The sequence below is a fragment of the Tursiops truncatus genome, chromosome 1, assembly GCF_011762595.2.
Source record: "Tursiops truncatus isolate mTurTru1 chromosome 1, mTurTru1.mat.Y, whole genome shotgun sequence".
Classification (NCBI taxonomy): domain Eukaryota; kingdom Metazoa; phylum Chordata; class Mammalia; order Artiodactyla; family Delphinidae; genus Tursiops; species Tursiops truncatus.
In genome coordinates, this window is record NC_047034.1 from 80,893,135 (window position 1) to 80,908,607 (window position 15,473).

A 15,473-nucleotide genomic window follows, 5' to 3' on the forward strand; every position below is an offset into this window, starting at 1 on the left:
CGCGGGACCAGTGGGGCGGGCGGTGGGAGGGGGCTGGTAGTGGAGGGTGATGGAGGTGCAGGGGTTCAGGAGTCGACAGAAGGACTAGCTGGAGACCTAAATCTGTAAGCGCTTCCGGGGAGGAGGACTTGGGGAGACAGAGAAGGGCGTGGGCGTGTCTGGTATGGGATGCCTTGCAAAGGAGGGGGCCTTGCTGAGATCTGTGGGTGGTTCCTTTGAGGAATCCTTTTCTTCCTTTTTGCCCTTTGATTTGCCAAAGGGAGAGTCCCCGTGGTCTCTGTTCAAGTTTTGGAAACTTTCTCTTTGGGTGGGCCTAATCACATACTACTTCATTATAGAACTGCCCAGGGCCTTTTCTGATACTGAGCACAAACGTAGGGAATATGGCAGAAAAAAGGAAGCCGCTGCTGGGCTTCGTGAGCAAACTCCCCAGTGGGACCACACCTGGAAACTCAGGCAAGACTCGCTGCCCTTTGTGCATGGGGCTTTTCAAAGCCCCCAGGCTCTTGCCTTGTTTGCACACAGTTTGCACCACCTGTCTGGAGCAGCTGGAACCCTTCTCAGTAGTGGACATCCGAGGGGGAGACTCTGACACAAGCTCTGAGGGGTCAGTATTCCAGGAACTCAAGCCACGCACTCTGCAGCCGCAAATTGGCATCCTCTGTCCGGTATGTGATGCTCAGGTGGACCTGCCCATGGGTGGAGTGAAGGCTTTAACCATAGACCACCTGGCCATGAATGATGTGATGCTGGAGAGTCTGCGTGGGGAAGGCCAGGGCCTGGTGTGTGACCTGTGCAGCGACAGGGAAGTGGAGAAGAGGTGTCAGACCTGCAAAGCCAATCTCTGCCATTTCTGCTGCCAGGCTCATAGGTAAAGATGGGATACCCCACCTGGTGTGGCTTAAGAACGGAGTACAAAGAGGTGTCAAGACAGAGAAATAACCTTGGTGAGCAGATGGCAAGGAAAGCTTGAATTCCATGGAAGGTCAGAGAGCAATATACAGTGTGATTACAGATATTCCAGAACAGTAGTTAACTCCTGCAGCCTTTATATAATACCCATGATAATTATAGCATCAAAGGTTTGCAGAGTCCTTTTCAGTTTACAAAGCACATTTACACTTTCCTTGGATCATCAATCATTTGTATAGTGAATAATTGTACTGGGTGCTAGAGAAAGTGAATGAGTATAATGACAAAGCCCCTGCCCTCGATCTCATTGGATCCTTGCAACTCATAGAAAAGCAGGCAATGTTTTCATCCCTATTTATTATTTGAGGAAACTGAAGCTCAGTAGCATGTGATTTGCCAAGGTCCCATAGCTGGTAAGTAGTGTCTAACAGAACTGAATTTAAAATCCAGATCTTCTGACTGCCTTCTATGCTCTTGCTACTAATCTCTGCTGCCTTCCCAGTATAAGGTGCTGATTAGTGAGTGGGGCACAATCTCAGCCTTTGCCTTGTACCCTAGTGTTACTCTGGAAATTGGTGAGGTGGGCTGGTAGGTGCGTATTGGGGTGTAGATTATGTCTTTTAGGGTGTGTGGTGAACAGTTTGTCACATAAATCACTTTGTCCCCTTCAGACCCCCTTCCCCCATTCCAGAACATCACAGTGTAAGATGGCCAAGGTTTTAGGATTAGCCTACCGTGGTTTTTAAGTTCTGCCTTCCATGTGTTTTCTGGCCTCACCAACAGAACAAGTTAGTAGTCTTCGGTCTTTCTATTTTTAACTTGTATTTGGACTCCTTTGCTGCCAGCTAAACAGCTGGCCCTATTTTGTCTACAACCACTCTTCTGGTGCCGGAATAGGCATGTAAGCTTGATGTTGCTATAATGCTAACGGGGAAAATCTGAACAGTTACCATGGTTTCTAGGGATTTCCCTGAATCTCTAGAGGGCTACAGAAAAGGGGAATTAGAGGTTTGATTTTACTGACCACTGACCACTCTCTCTAATAATGTTGATGACTCTTGTTGAGGAAAATTCTAGCTTGCTGCTTTGGGTGATGTAGGCACTAGTCAAAGGAAATGCTTTACCAGAGTGTTAGGTGGAAGCTGAGGGAGACTGTCGTGGCCAGCCGGCTGCTTTTTAATTGCCTGAGGCTCATTTTGTGCCATCTGGCACAGGTCTGGTCTCTTGCTGCTGGGTCTCCACTGTGCTCTCCCCTCTAGCTTGCTGCAGGAGTAGGCTGAGGGTCTTGCCTAAACTTGACAAATTAATTCTTTGGGGAAAGTTCCAGGATGTAGCCTTAGCATTGCAACCTCTGGCAAAGTCAGGTGCCCAGTCAGAGAGCCCTAGCCTACTGTCATTTAATCCTATACAACAGCCCTTTCAGGTAGGTATTATCCCCACGGTACGGAAGAGGAACTGGAATCCTAGAGGGTCATGTGGTTAGTAAGAGGTTAGAATGAGGAACCGAACCCAGATTTGCTGGACTTCAGAGCCCGTGCTCTTAAAACTGCCAGACTGTTTCCCAAGTAGAGTTGTCCCCTCATTTCCCGTCCCCGACTCTGTTTGCCCCTAGGCGGCAGAAGAAGACGACTTACCACACCATGGTGGACCTGAAAGACTTGAAAGGCTACAGCCAGATTGGGAAACCCATTCTGTGTCCCGCTCACCCTGCAGAGGAGCTGAGGCTGTTCTGTGAGCTCTGCGACCAGCCCGTGTGCCGGGAATGCATGGTGGGGGGGCACCGGGAGCACCCCTGCGACCTCGCCAGCAACGTTGTCCACAAGCACGGGGACTCCGTGCGGGAGCTCCTCAAAGGCACCCAGGCCCACGTGGAGGGCCTGGAGAAGGCGCTGGCACAGATCAAAGGGACCAACCGCGCCCTGCAGGAACGGGTGGAGGCCGTGGCCGCCGACGTCCGCAGCTTCTCCGAGGGCTACATCAAGGCCATCGAGGAGCATCGGGACAAGCTGCTGAAGCAGCTGGAAGCCATCCGGATCCAGAAGGAGAACTCCCTGCAGCTGCAGAAGGCACAGCTGGAGCAGCTGCTGGCAGACATGCGGACCGGAGTGGAGTTCACCGAGCACTTGCTGACCAGTGGCTCTGACCTGGAGATCCTCATCACCAAAGGGGTGGTCCTGGAACGGCTCACAAAGTTGAACAAAGTGGCATACAGTGCCCGTCCTGGAGTGAACGAGAAGATCACCTTCTCTCCTAAGGAGAAAGCAGGCCTGTGCCGCGGCTATGAAGTTTATGGGGCCATCAATACCAAAGAGGTCGATCCAGCCAAATGTGTCCTTCAAGGGGAAGGTAGGAAGGCATTTCCCACTGGCGTTGAGAGGACAGTGGACAGGAAATGGTGTTAAAGACATGTGGCTTTTCCAGCCACGGCCTTCATTTAGCTAGGGAGAGAGACATATGCATCCGATGGACGGTGACCCCACCCTTGTCCTTTTCTTTCTGATCTGTTCTGGTCAGGGTACAGTTAAGATCCCTACAGAGGTGAAGCTTGACCCTTTTCCAGTGGAGAAAAGTAGTAACTACCAAGGAACTCAAGGATCATGCTGTTTCTCTCAGATGACAGGACAGAGGCAGTGCCCATAGGAGATAACAGCATAGGCCTCAGGGCAGGGCAGAATCCTGCCTGTTCAGAGAGGATGGCTTGGACCAAGTTCTGAAGAGAGTTTCTGAGGAGTGAGGATGACAGGATTATGGTTTGCTTTCTTCTATGCCCTTTTTGGTTCATGTAAGCCACGTGTTGGCATTTGAAGGAAAACGGTAGGCATTTCAGTCAGCAGAGGGGAAAAACATTTTCTTTTGACCACATTGATCAAACATATATTTCACAGATCAGTCCTCACAGGAAGACTCTACTGTAGAGTCATCCTAACTGGCACAGGAATTCTTACCTGTTCGGGGGTCACAGATCCCTTTGAGAATGATCTCTCCCCAAGAAACACCCATTAATTTGGGCATACAATTTCAGGAGATTCTTAGACCCTTCATAAGGCCTCATAGTAGTTCCCGAACCCCAGGTTAAGAAGCCTGTTTCATCTGACTTCCGGACCAGAGGCTGTAGCTATTGAATATGCCCCCAACACCATGGCACGGCTACCCCGCTGTGGAGGACTTCACAGCATGAAGAGTCCCAGGTGGTCACCCTGTACCCCCTGCCTCTTCCAGCAGGATCTGCAGCTCAGAGAGGGTAGTTTGGGGTTACCAGCCTCTCTCACGGCGTCCAGAGGTTTTTTTCTCTGAATACATACATCAAACCTGAGTATTTTCAAAGCTTCCTTAAGGCTGAAATTAAGGTCCAGGATCCTATATGATCCAAGAGCAGCTGCTGGCTGAGACAGAAGCAGGCTCACCGGGAGGACTCCCAAGAGGTATGCCTGGGAGAAAAGAAAGGGAGGAAACTGGAAACACAACCTTTTGTTCTAAAGAGAAAAGGCAAGATGGTGTCTGATCTGGGGATACAGTCACCGCAGTTGGCCTTTGAGGTGAGGATGGAGTGTTTATCTTCCGCAGATCTCCACAGAGCCCGCGAGAAACAGACAGTCTCTTTCACCGTCATTTGTAAGGATGCAGCAGGAGAGAGCATGGGCAGGGGAGGAGAGACCATTCAAGTCGCAGTAGTCCCTAAAGATAAGAAAGACAGGTTTGTATTATACACTCAGGCGTCACAGGTAATGCGCGGTGATGCGACTGGAAACCCGAGGTCCTTTGCAGTAGTGGGGCTGTATGTAACTGCAGTAGTTCCAGCCTACCTCCCCATGATGCCATTGAAAAGTGCAATAGGACCAAGTGGACCAGATGTGTTTCCTTGTGTGGGTTTTAGGCCTGTATTCAATTCTCTCCCAAAGGTCTGATCTGCCCCTCAGACTGTCTTCATCCCAAGCTTCAAATAGACTGAAAAATATTCCGTGTTAGACTGAAAAATATTCCGTGTTAGACTGAATGGCGCCCTTCTCAAAATTCAGCCTCACTTTGCTACTAAACTGTTCTGGGAGCAAAGTTATACGTCTCTGGAATTAGAGGAGGGAGGAGGGAGGACGAAGGGCAGGAGGGTGCAACAGAAGCTGAGGGGAGAGAACACAGTGACGCTTTCAAGGAATTCGTCAGAACATCAGATTAAATCAGCATTTATGTTGCTTACCTTCTGTTGTAAAATTAATTTCCGAGACAAGTAGAAGATACATCCTGCCTGGGGGACCTTTAAAATTAATACTGGATTTATGGTGTAGAGCAGGGGTCTGCAGCCCCGTTAGGAACCGGGCCGCACAGCAGGAGGTGAGCGGCGGGTGAGCAAGTGAAGCTTCATCTGCTGCTCCCCAGCGCTCGCTTTACCGCCCGAACCATCCCCCCATCCGTGGAAAAATTGTCTTCCACGAAACCAGTCCCTGGTGCCAAAAAGGTTGGGGACCGCTGGTGTAGAGCTTACATCCTAAAATAGTGGGCAACTGAAGCAGGCTTGTGAGAATGAGTGATATTTTTGAACTCTCACCTCCATCCAGTCCAGTCAAAACGATGGTCCACGATAACAAGGATGGGACATACTACGTTTCCTATACCCCCAAGGAACCTGGCATCTATACTGTGTTCGTCTGTGTCAAGGAACAACACGTGCAGGTGAGTGAGACCTTACCTGTGCTTCCCTGACCTCCTTTCACCCTGGCCCCCCTGGGTTTTGTCATCTTAGGATGTGGAGATATTTCTCACAGGATCAGCTGTATAGAGGCCTTGAACAGGATTCTCTTCTTTCTTATTTCATCTCACTTTAGAAATGGCCCAGATTTTGCAGCTCTTATCCTTACGAGAGGATGCTGGTGACGATTAAGAAATCTCTATCCCTACTTTACCTCCTGGCAGTTGTGCTTGTATTTTATCATTCTCCCAGTTTGTTGGAATTCTTAATTTGGGAAAGATGCCTTGATCAGAGGGGCCAATCTACCAGCGGGCAAGCATACACACGTTTGAGCAATATAATCTAGGTCAGGATATTCCAGCTTTTTCAGGCTATGACCAGACATGGACTTACTGGAACACCATTGGGAGAGTTATGCCCTCTCTTCTTGACTGACCAGTCATCTCTCTGCCTAACCATCTGCCCAGATAATACTCTACTCTGTTTATACGTATATGCTTGTCTGTTACCTCCACAGATATATGTAACACTTTCTGGTGTAGAGATTATGAATTTTTAAAAAGTGGGTAATACTCAACACGTCCAGCAGAATCTCTGCTGACATTCGAGCTGTCAGAGGTTTCCCCCAACCAGAAATCAACACTGACAAGGACAATAAAACACCATAGAGCATCATGATGTGTTAGGCTTGTGGTCTGTGCCACAGGAAGACTCATATTCAATAGCCACTTGCTGCTTTTGCCTAATTACAGGATGTCAGACGGGTTAGGTGTTTTTTAAAAATTTATTAATTATTTATTTGTAAATTTATTTATCTATTTATTTTGGCTGCATTGGGTCCTCATTGCTCCGCACGGTCTTTCTCTAGTTGTGGTGAGTGGGGGCTACTCCTCATTGTGGTACGCGGGCCTCTTATCGCAGTGGCTTCTCCCATTGCAGAGCATGGGCTCTAGGCACACGGGCTTTGATAGCCGTGGCGCGCAGGCTCAGTAGTTGTGGCGCATGGACTCAGTAGTTGCGGCACATGGGCCCAGCCGCTGCGCGGCATGTGAGATCCTCCCGGACCAGGGCTCGAACCCGTGTCCCCTGCATTGGCAGGTAGACTCTCAACCACTGCGCCACCAGGGAAGCCGGGTTAGGTGTTTTTACAAACATTATTTCACTTTTCCTCCAAATCACTGAGGCATAAGGATCATCATCCAACTGGACCGAGAAAACAAACTTGCCACAATACACAGTACCTGTGTGGAAAAATCATAATTTGAACCCATAGCTTTGAACTCCAGGTTGTTTTTAAAACAGATTGTAAACTCTTTAAAGGAAGAGAGATTTAACATTTGAAAGGCTTCTAAGGTGCCAGCCTCTCTGCTTTGTGCTTTTGCAGAACGTGTGGTTCTCATGCACGGATAGGCACATAACAACAGTTATTAAATATTTACTGTTTAACATAGGGTAGAAATTGGAGAATGGAAGTTATCCTTGAAGGAAAAGAGGCAGGAGAGTTTCTAATCTGAGATTTTTTTTTTTTTTTTTTTTGCGGTATGCGGGCCTCTCACTGCCGTGGCCTCTCCTGTTGCGGAGCACAGGCTCTGAATGCGCAGGCTCAGCGGCCATGGCTCACGGGCCCAGCCGCTCCACGGCACGTGGGATCCTCCCGGACCGGGGCACAAACCTGCGTCCCCTGCATCAGCAGGCGGACTCCCAACCACTGTGCCACCAGGGAAGCCCAATCTGAGAATTATTAACCACAGGCTTTTAAACTTCCTCCCTTCCATCTATCTTCACCAACCCAGAGTAAAGGGGATGGGTAAACAGTTGTGTCCAGGATGGAGGGATGGAAGGAGAGGAGCTGGCTCAGTATGTGAGGGGAGGGGGTGTGTGGCCGAGAAACTGGAGAAAGGACCACAGATGTCCTCACCTTGTGGTTGTGTGCTCTATAGTTACCCAAGCTTGCTCAGGAATGGAGGAGCTAGAGACCAAGGTCAGTGACGTGAAAGCACAGTTGGGTTTCCTAGTGCATCAGGTGGCATGCATGCTGGGAGAGCAGCACAGATTCCTTGACTCCCCCTCTCACTGCATTTGTATCTGGCCCCATCCAGCTCAGTGCCCAGCTGGTTGCTGTCCCCCAGTCGCTGTTTCCCTCCTGCTGTCCTCGTCCCTCCAGGGACAGGCCCTGCGACTTACACTCCGTTTAGTATGTGTGATGCTCGGCACACCCCTGTTGACTCACAAGGTGCTGTTCTTTGCTCTTGGTCTGAACATTGAAGGGCTCACCATTCGCTGTGACCGTGAGGAAACGGCACCGCTCACACCCAGGCGTGTTTCACTGCTGCACGTTCTGCTCCAGCGGAGGCCAGAAGACTGCTCGCTGCGCATGTGGAGGCACCATGCCGGGTAAGGAGAACCAGTCGCTCCTGAAAGCCCTCGCTCTCCCTCTGCTGCTGTCTCCCGGCGGCGGGATCAACTACCACAGCGACCAGCTTCGGGGTGTTCAGACTTAGGCTTTGTTTCTAGGAATGCAGTCTGTGCGTATAAATATATCACAGTTTAAAAGTTTCATTTAAAGCTTCTTGTTCTGGAAACTGAAATAGCAAGCTGCAAAGTTCTGAGTTTTTTAGTTTTGATACAGTTCACTAATCCTAGGAGCCCTGTGCTTCTCCTAGAATGCTCGATTTCAGCCTGTACCCTTTCCAACAGCCTGAGCGGTGTCAAAGATGTAAACCCGCTCTGTTCCTTTTAAAACCTTAGAGAAATTCCAAACAAGGCAGGGATGGGAGAACAGATGAATAAATTAACTGAACCAGGTCTGGCTCTTTTCTTGGGGGCAGGGTCGGTGGGCAAGAGGGTCAGCTCAGGCAAGAGATCTAATTATTTTCAGTATTCTGTGGTATCCTTACTCCAATGGTGGGCCTTAAGATAGGCTCTTGTAAACTCTCATATAAACACTTCAGGATCTATTTTGTTTATTTCCACCACTCTGCACTTCCCTTTCATCTAGATTATGTTACAGTTAAAATCCAAACCAGTTCTTCTCCTTGAGTTAGCAGTGTTAAAATAACACTCTTCTTAGAACTTCAGCTAACCTTAATTGATTTGCTGTCATCAGTCTTGAGAGTTCCCCTGACTACAGAGGCACCGAATAGCTTGTTCCTCTCTCTGGGTTTTTATTAGACGTTTTCACGTCCATGAGTCTGAATGTCGCCAGGAGCATTAATTTCCGTGGTAACTGCTGTACTTTCCTCTAATGGTGGTTCTCCCCTCTCCTCTTTGAACCATGCAGGTGGGTACCTAGGCTGTGGCCACGGACACAAAGGCCACCCGGGGCGCCCCCACTGGTCGTGCTGTGGGAAGTTTACCGAGAAGTCAGAATGCGCATGGGCAGGTGGGCAGAGCGCAGCGAGGAGTGTACTGAGGACGGTGGCCCTCTGATGGCTTCCTGGGTCTGTGGTCGTAGCTGAGGCCAGCACGGCTTCAGATCACCAGAGAACCCCTGACCTTAATTCTGAAGAAACTGATGGAATTAAAAACAAAGTGCCTTATGTTATACCCTCGAGTCCAAGTACCTTTTTGTGAGTTACTCACTGATTGTACGTCCAGGTCGTCGAGCACCAGAGACCACGCTACGTTTCTCTTCTTCGTGGCCAAAGGTCTTTGGGGGAGGGGAGGCAGTCAGCTGTCTGGTTAAAGTTAATACCAGATGGTGCCCCTCATTAGTGTCCTTTTAAAACATATATACTGTAGTCCAGTAGGAGAGCGACTGTACAAAATGGCTAAAATAGATTCGAGAATCATACAGTGTCTATCTTAGTGCATCTTCAAAAGCAGACAGATCTTTGAAACTAGCAGTTGTTAATCAAAGCTGGCTTTATAGGAGGAGTATAATGTATGCATTACTGTTTTAAAACAGTGTCAGTGTGTGCATGTTTTTGTATGACTGAGCCCATTCATTGTAAGTCTAATAAACTTGTTAGAAAAACTGTACTCATGTAGACTAGCAATATAGTATGTAGATGTGATCTCAGCTGTAAACAGAAAAATCTAATTGAATAAACTTTGTATCACCCCCTCAAAAAAAAAAAAAGTCCTTTCTGTACCAAGGAGGCTCCTTTCTGTTTTGTACAGACATGGAGGTACCCATGCCATTGGAATTTAGCGCTCACGGGGGTAATTTAGTTCCTCACTTTTTGATGTATAACGTTCTTATTTCTCCCTGAGCTACGTGTTAGATATTTCCCTCAGAGAATAAAAACCTCCTTTCCTCGTATCCACTTGTTGCTAGCACACTTTAAATGGACTATAATGTGATATTGCTGTTTAGGTGGAGGTCTGCCACTTCCCCTCTACACCACGTTCATCTCGTAACCCCAGAGCCTAGAAGATTACTGTGTGGTCAGGGGCAGACACGTAGTCAGTAAATAAAGGGGAATGCTGCTGAAATAGGACCTCATAAATTCCTTGCAGATGTACTCATGCCAGGCGATCCAGATACCTTCCTCGTCCTCACATCTCTCACCCTCTTTGTCTTTTAAAGAACCGTCTTCACTTTTGTCTGTATACCTAGGAAGTTAACTAGAAGCTTTGACTCCTAGAGCATGCCTGCTTAACTGAAGAGGATTCTTGGGAGAGGAAGTACACAGCACTGGTGCCCCAGCCCTGCCGTGGTCTTCACTGTATATAGTTTGTGTGTTCTTCTGGGACACTTGGTTTCTTATATAGCAAAAACTCAGCATGTATTAAATATCATTATTGAAATCTGCAATGTAAGCTCCATTAAGAAGTAACTCATTGGAATGGTGAATTGGGTCAGGCAAAGGAAGTGAAATAATTAGACAAAACACACTGTCAGGTCATCCTGGAAACATTTCCTCCTTGAGGCTGATAGACGTGAGCTACATTGTAGCTGTAAATATGAAGATATTTACCTATATTTTCTGGAAAGATTCCCTTCAGCCCTCTCTCTGACCAAAATCTGATATTCCCAGAAGACCCTGATGGCCCTGTAACCCTCTGAAATTATTATTTGCTCTTCCTCACTCCTCATAATCACTGGGCCCAGAGGTCAGGTAGGAGTCCTTTAGCTCAGCACTGCTGCTTTAAGATCAGTGGTTATCAACTGTTGTGAATTTGTCCCCCAAGGATGTTTAGTAAAGTCTCAGGCATTTTTCCTTGCCACAGCTGGGGGCAGAGTGCCACTAGCATCTCTTGGGTAGAAGTCAGAAATGCTGCTTATGCTCAGTTCTGGCCAACTTCCCACAATGAGGAATTATTCAGTGTGAAGTGTTAATAGCGCTGCTGTCGAGAAATCCCGTTCTAGACCATTATTCCGCCTCCTTTAAAAAAGGCCAGCCTTGAAGCTCAGGCCTTTATGCAAGCTGTTACCCCTACGTGGTTCAGCCATCCACAGAGCCCCGAGTCATTCCCCCTTCTTCCTTGAAGATTTTAGCACCAAACTTGCTGCTACTCCAGTACTCCTCCTCATCAGTCTTAGAGTAATTCAATAGCCACGAAGACATCTTAACTCCATGACTCTAATGTTCTTTTTTCCCTCACGCAGCAGTCAGTCATACCCTAGACCTCGATTCCAGCTGATCCCTCTGCATAACCTCAATTTCAAGCATCCTGCAACCATGACCTCCCACCTTTCCAGCTCACCCACCTGACTCTACTAATTCTTCTACCTCCCTAGAATCCCCAGTGCAGTGACCACCTTCCCACTATTACCCTCCCCAGCCTCATGTCCTTTCCTTCATCCTCACTCAGTTTAGACTGTACAGAGCATCATCACACTCTTGCATGTAGTCTCTCCCTGTCCTTTTTGCTTGGCAAAACCCCAGATGAGATCCAGATCTCCATCTAACCCAACTGAATGATCCTGGAGAAGAACACGAATGTATGACGACTAGTCTCCCTTTAAATCTATGACCACTGATCTTGATGGGCTCTTAGCAGTGCCCGGTAGTCTGACATGTCTCTAGTCCATTTATTCTCCAATCTTCTAGACAATTGTATTTCCTACTTTCTTCTCCTCAAATTGCAATTTGTACTGCACTTCCCCTCCCCACTTATGATCTTGCTTCCTATTTCACCAAGAAAACAGAAGAATTCCGAAGAGAATTTCCTGACCTTCCCACCATATCTACAAATCTACCTATATGCCTATCAAAAGCAAACTTTTATATGAGCTCTCATTCCATCTCTACAACCCAGGAACGTTGCTCCAGTAATTTCCCCCTCTACTGGATTGCTAATTTCAGAAAATAAACATGCTACAATATTCCCTATCTTAAAAAACAAATTTCCCTTGATTTTTATATGAGACTTCTAGGGCTGCCATATAGAATACCACAGACTGGGTGGTTTGAACAACAGAAATTTCTTTTCTCACAGTTCTGGAGGCTGGAAGTCCAAGGTGCCAGTGGGGTTGGTTTCTCCTGAGGCCTCTCCCTGGCTTGCAGATGGCCACCTTCTCCTGTGTCATCACGTGGCCTTTTTTCTGCACATGCATCCCTGATGTCTCTCCCTCTTCTTATTGACACCAATCCTACTGAATTAGGGTTCACCCATATGATCTCATTTAACCTTAATTATCTCCTTAAAGGCCCTGTCTCCAAATACAGTCACATTGGGGGCTAGGACTTCAATCTACGAATTTGCAGGGAACACAGATCAGTCCATAAGAATTTTTTCATCCCCCTCTGACAGCTGCTCCGTTTTTCTGCTTCCCTTTAAAAAGACCTCAAAAAAAAATTGTTTGCTATCTCTACTTCCCCTCCTTGAATTCTCTCTTGGATCTAACCCAGTCTTTAATCCTCACCACTCCACTGAAACAGCTCTTGTAAAGGTCACCTGTAATATCCATGTTATGGAATCCAATGGTCAGTTCTTGACCTTTATCCTCTTTGACCTATCAACAGCATTTAACACAGGTGATCACTTTCCCCTCCAAGAAAGATCTTCTTCACTTGGTTTATCTGGCATCACTCTTCTTCTTTTTAAAAAAATTTATTTATTTATCTATCTATCTATTTATTTATTTATGGCTGCCTTGGGTCTTTGTTGCTGTGCACGGGCTTTCTCTAGTTGCGCTGAGCGGGTCTACTCTTTGTTGCAGTGCGCGGGCTTCTCATTGCGGTGGCTTCTCTTGTTGTGGTTGTGGAGCACAGGTTCTAGGCGCGTGGGCTTCAGTAGTTGTGGCACAAGGGCTCAGTAGTTGTGGCTCGCGGGATCTAGAGCACATGCTCAGTAGTTGTGGTGCACGGGCTTAGTTGCTCCGTGGCATGTGGGATCTTCCCAGACCAGGGATTGAACCCGTGTCCCCTGCACTGGCAGGCAGATTCTTATGCACTGCATCACCAGGGAAGTCCCGCATCACTCTCCTTAATCACGTATCTCATTGACTTCCTTCCTCTGGTTCCTCATCTCTCCAGTCTCTACACATTTAAGAGCTCCAAGGATTAGTTCCTGCATTTTTATCTTCCCCCCCACTTCCTAGGTGATTTCATCCTCTCATGAGTTTAAGTACCTTTTATATACCGATGACTCCTAGATTTATCTCCAGCTCCAAACTCCATATGGTTCTATCCAAGAGCTTACTTAACATCTCCACTTGGATGTATCATAGGCACCTCATCTTTAAGATGTCCAAAACAGAACTCTCAATTTCCAATTCTCACTGCCCAACGGACCACCAGCACCAAAGTGTTTCTCCTGCAGTCTTCTCCATCTCTTTGAAAGGAATGTCCAAATCCACTCTTACAGGGAGTGGAGCCAGTCACCTTGGAAACATCCTTGACTCCCCTCTCAGGCATTACGTCCAATCCACTGGCAAATCCTATCTGCCATCCCTTCAAAATACATCTGCTGAGCACTGCTCTCTGCCTACACTGCTAACCACACCAGTCCGAGATACCATGATTTCTCACCTGGACTTTTGCAATGGCCTTCTAACTAGTCTCTCTGCTCTCACTCTCAACTGTCTACAGTCTATTCTCCACCCAACAGTCCCTTTAAAATACATCAGATCGTGTCACTCGTCTTGCTCGACAAACTCCAAAGGCCTCCCATCTTACTCAGAACAGCCTTTACATCAGCATGTAAGACCCTGCAGGACCTGGATCCTTGCTCTTCTCTTTCCTACCCATCCCCCCACCCCCATCACTCTATTCCAGCCAAACTGGACTGCCTGGGGCCCCTCAAACTCTGTCTTGAAGCCTTTACAATCACTGCCCCTCCACCTGGAATGCCCTTCTCACGGATATGTACATGATTCACTCTCATTTTCCTCAGGTTCCTGCTCCTTTGTCAAACACCATCTTATTGGAGAGGTCCCTAACTACCCTGTATAAAATAGCAACTCCCCACCCCAAGACTCCGTATCATCCTTAGTCTGCTTCATCACCATCTAACATATGTATATTCTATTTCTTTATTGTCTGTCCTCTTATCCTAGACCGTAAGGTCTATGAAGGCAGGGATTTGACATTTATTGACCACTATACTATCCCCATGGAAGACAGTTCCTGGCACATAGTAGAGGCTTAATCAATATTCTGTTGAATGAATAAAGATCTCATTGGTAGAATTTTTGGTTTGGATCTCCTTGGTATCTGTTTCTACAGGCCAGACTTCCCTTCCCTCAGACTGACATTTTTCCTTCAACCAAATACCACTTGGAAAAAAACCTCAGCCTTCTGTCAAAACTGTTGGATAAATTATATGCACCTTAGGGACCAGCCTTGAATTTTCCAATTACCTCAGACATCTAGGGAATTGCTTGCCATGAAGAAGCTTGTTGTTTTACATCATTTTGCCCCATGTGTCTTTTAATGAATCAGATTTCGGAACTGAGGATAAAAAGCTTATCATTTATTTCAGTTGGAAAAAGCTTTTGGTAATTGGATAACTCTACTGTAGCTGAAGTTCTATTGCAACAGAAAATATCTATAAGATACCTAGGTTCTGGCAAATGCCCTAGCCTTTAAGCAGTATTAATGGTAACAGTTCCACTCAGATATTTAAAGTTTGTGCGGGGGGTGGGGTGGGTGGTGGGTGGAGTGGGGCTGGTATTTGATCCGTGCTACAGTGGAGTGTAAACCTAGCTGAAAGACTTGGCAAAGCAAGACTGATCTGCAGAGCCCAATATTCCAAGGTGAGGACAAAAAGAAGTCTTAGGATTTAGGAACTGCCCCCAGCGTAACAAAGTGCTTCAGAAACCACCTTTGAGTTGTGAGCACTGAAGCATCAACAAGGTGCAGCAGCAGGACGTAAGCTATATCTCTGGTGTTACAGGTAGGAGGAAACGGGCCGCAAATCACAGCCTCCGTCCCCTGGGATGTTGTAACTGGATAAACACCTGGGCCGTCTTGGATAACAAACATACACACATACCTGCCAGCCCACCCATTCTCTAATCTCTAAAATGCAGCAGTCACTCAGCTTTACTCCAGAGGATGTATACCTATGTGCTAGGCTTTTCTCAATTAAGAGGTGGTTGGGTGAAGTGAATGCTAATTAAAAGCAGAATATAGGAAGAGGTGTTTCACTCTTCGCCTTATTAGCTTCTACATATTGATTTCAATTCCTTCAACACTTCCTCAGAGAAGTCCCCCTTAACTAGGTCAAATCCCTGTTCTAAGCCCTCCCAGCCACGCGGACTCCCCCGCCACTGTAGCACTCATCACAATGGCCACTTCGCAGCCACACGTGATGATCTGATTAATGCCTGTCTCCCCTTCTAGGCTGGAAGCCTCAGGAGGACAGGGACTGTTTGGGGTTTTGCTTATCCTTACATTTTCAGTGCCCAGGAGTGCCCTGGCATGTTTAATATATGATTTTAAATTAATGTATGAAGGGGCTTCCCTGGTGGCGCAGTGGTTGAGAG

The 15,473-nt window shown here is 47.3% G+C and overlaps 1 protein-coding gene across 1 annotated transcript; it reads left to right on the forward strand.

Annotated features, from left to right (window-relative positions):
- Window positions 1-50: 50 nt before the first annotated feature.
- TRIM45 (tripartite motif containing 45) lies at window positions 51-9,674 on the forward strand. Its single transcript, XM_004322008.4, has 6 exons — window positions 51-871; window positions 2,525-3,258; window positions 4,477-4,606; window positions 5,463-5,577; window positions 7,861-7,987; window positions 8,874-9,674. Exons 1-6 carry the CDS (start codon window positions 384-386, stop codon window positions 9,020-9,022), a joined length of 1,743 nt encoding a protein of 580 aa, XP_004322056.1. The 5' UTR covers window positions 51-383; the 3' UTR covers window positions 9,023-9,674.
- The last annotated feature ends 5,799 nt before the right edge of the window (window positions 9,675-15,473 follow it).